This window comes from Salvia miltiorrhiza, unplaced genomic scaffold (genome assembly GCF_028751815.1).
Source record: "Salvia miltiorrhiza cultivar Shanhuang (shh) unplaced genomic scaffold, IMPLAD_Smil_shh fragScaff_scaffold_101, whole genome shotgun sequence".
Classification (NCBI taxonomy): Eukaryota; Viridiplantae; Streptophyta; class Magnoliopsida; order Lamiales; family Lamiaceae; genus Salvia; species Salvia miltiorrhiza.
The window spans coordinates 147,176-149,400 of NW_026651398.1; the positions used below are offsets into that span (position 1 = coordinate 147,176).

The 2,225-nt window shown below is 50.8% G+C and overlaps 1 protein-coding gene across 1 annotated transcript; it reads left to right on the plus strand.

Moving 5' to 3' along the window:
- Positions 1-1,067: 1,067 nt before the first annotated feature.
- LOC131002265 (uncharacterized) lies at positions 1,068-1,925 on the plus strand. Its single transcript, XM_057928748.1, has one exon. It carries the CDS (start codon positions 1,068-1,070, stop codon positions 1,923-1,925), a length of 858 nt encoding a protein of 285 aa, XP_057784731.1.
- The last annotated feature ends 300 nt before the right edge of the window (positions 1,926-2,225 follow it).

The following is a 2,225-nucleotide window of genomic DNA, read 5'->3' on the forward strand; positions in this document are numbered from 1 at the left end:
TTGGAGGCGCACAACCTACCATGCTAGGGCTAAATCAGACGGCCACGCCGCCAACCCAGGTTAACCAACAGCCTGACGGACACGGTCCAAGGGAGTTCACCCAAGACCAGCTGTTCACCAATGAATTCACTCAACCAGCCACAACCGGCCCATACGCAATCAGAGATAAAGACTTGGCGAGAAAGCTGGCGGAAATGGAGGCCTTGATCTAGCGAATTCCCGGTGTCCCGGCACCCATCCACAAAAGTTCAAAGAACTGCTATGCCGACTCGCCATTTGTGGATGAAATTGCCTTGGTGGAAATGCCCATCAAGTTTAGCTTTCCGAGCATGCAAATGTTCGACGGCACGACGGATCCGACCGACCATATCGCTCAATACAAGCAAAGGATGTTCACTGCCGCAATTCCTCGTGGATTGAGGCAGGCCTGCATGTGTAAGGGGTTCGGTTCTAGTCTGACAGGATCGGCCCTCCAGTGGTACACTAACCTTCCAAATTATTCTATTTCAAGTTTTGCTCAACTAACAGATATATTTGTGCAGCAATACACTAGTAGCAGGAAACTTGAAAAGATATCGGAGGATCTCTATGCCGTGGTGCAACAGCGTGGCGAGCCTCTTCAAGATTACATCAGCCGATTCAACAAAGAGAAGGTGTCCATCACAAATTGCAACACCCAAACGGCGGTCACCGCCTTCCGGAAGGGTCTTCTGCCCGACTCAGACCTCTACAAAGATCTCACCAAATACCCTTGTAGAACAATGGAGGACGTCCTTGCCAAAGCATAGGCACAAATCAAATGGGAGGAAGATCAATACAGCCACCACCGATCTTCACCAAGCGGAAACACTAGAAGAGACTCCAGGGTAGATAGAAGGACAAATAATAGGCGGTCTGAGCCTTACCCATCTTCACGACACGAATACAGAAGGAGACAGTATGACCAACCTTACGAGACGCGACCACGTGAATGGGCCAAGATCCCAGAGTACAACTTATCTATCTCGCCAGCCGAGGCGATCTTAGCTCTCAAGAGTCTAGGCAACAAAGTCAAATGGCCAGAAAAGATGAGGGCCCCAGCTGACCAGAGGGACAGATCCAAATGGTGTGAGTTCCATGCAGATCATGGGCATCGGACAGAGGATTGCATCGCCCTCAGATTGGAAGTGGCCCACCTACTAAATCAAGGCCACCTCACCGATTACCTGACTGAAAAGGGCAAGCTTACCCTACAACAAGGAAGGGATAAGCAAGAGAAACACAGAGACGACAGCCCGCCAGACCCACCACACCATGAGAGAACTGTGAACGTGATATTCGGAGGCTCCGAAGTCAGCGGAATCACCCACTCAGCCGCCAAGAGACACGCCAGACAGGCTAGATCAAGCAAAACAGGGGCTCTGCCTTCCGGCAAAGCTGGACCAACGGATCCAACCCTGACAATCAGCTTTGCAACATCCGAATCAGACAAGCTTCTACACCCTCATCATGATGCTTTAGTTATTTCCATTTATATTGCTAACTGTTTAACAAAGCGTGTGCTAATAGACAATGGCAGCTCTGCCAATATTTTGTTTTTCAGTGCATACAGGGAGATGAGTTTGGACGAGTCCAAACTAATCAAGAAAGCGGCCGTACTCGTTGGCTTTAGTGGCGAGAGTACGACTACTGTAGGGGAGATCGATCTTCCCGTTTACGCAGAGGGAGTCAACCTTTCCACTAGGTTTCTCGTGGTAGACGCCCCATCAGCATACAACGTCATCCTAGGCCGTCCATGGATCCACGAAATGGAAGCAGTACCATCTACCTATCATCAAGTCATACGATTCCCAACCAAGTGGGGAGTTAAAGAGATCAAGGGAGAGCAGAAGGACTCCAGGGCGTGCTACCAAACTACTATGAAGGCGAAAAACCCATCCTTATAGCAATTACAGCAAGAAGCCCCGCCCCATTCAAGGCACATGGGAGAACAGGAACACCCACATCATACCTTGCGGTGCACTCAGGACAAAAGTCAACACACGGAGCTGCAGAGAAGTCGAAGCTGCCATAGCAGCGAAGTCGACGAGCTGCCAGAGCAGAGAAGTCGAAGCTGCCAGAGCAGCGAAATCGACAAAGGCCAGAGCAGCGAAATCGACAACGGCCAGAGCAGAGAAGTCGGCGAGCTGCCAGAGCAGAGGAGTCGAAGCTGCCAGAGCAGCGAAACCAACAAAGGCCAGCGCAGC

Coding starts and splice junctions, on each gene's coding strand:
- LOC131002265 (XM_057928748.1), top strand. CDS start 1,068: ATGAGGGCCCCAGCTGACCAGAGGGACAGATCCAAATGGTGTGAGTTC.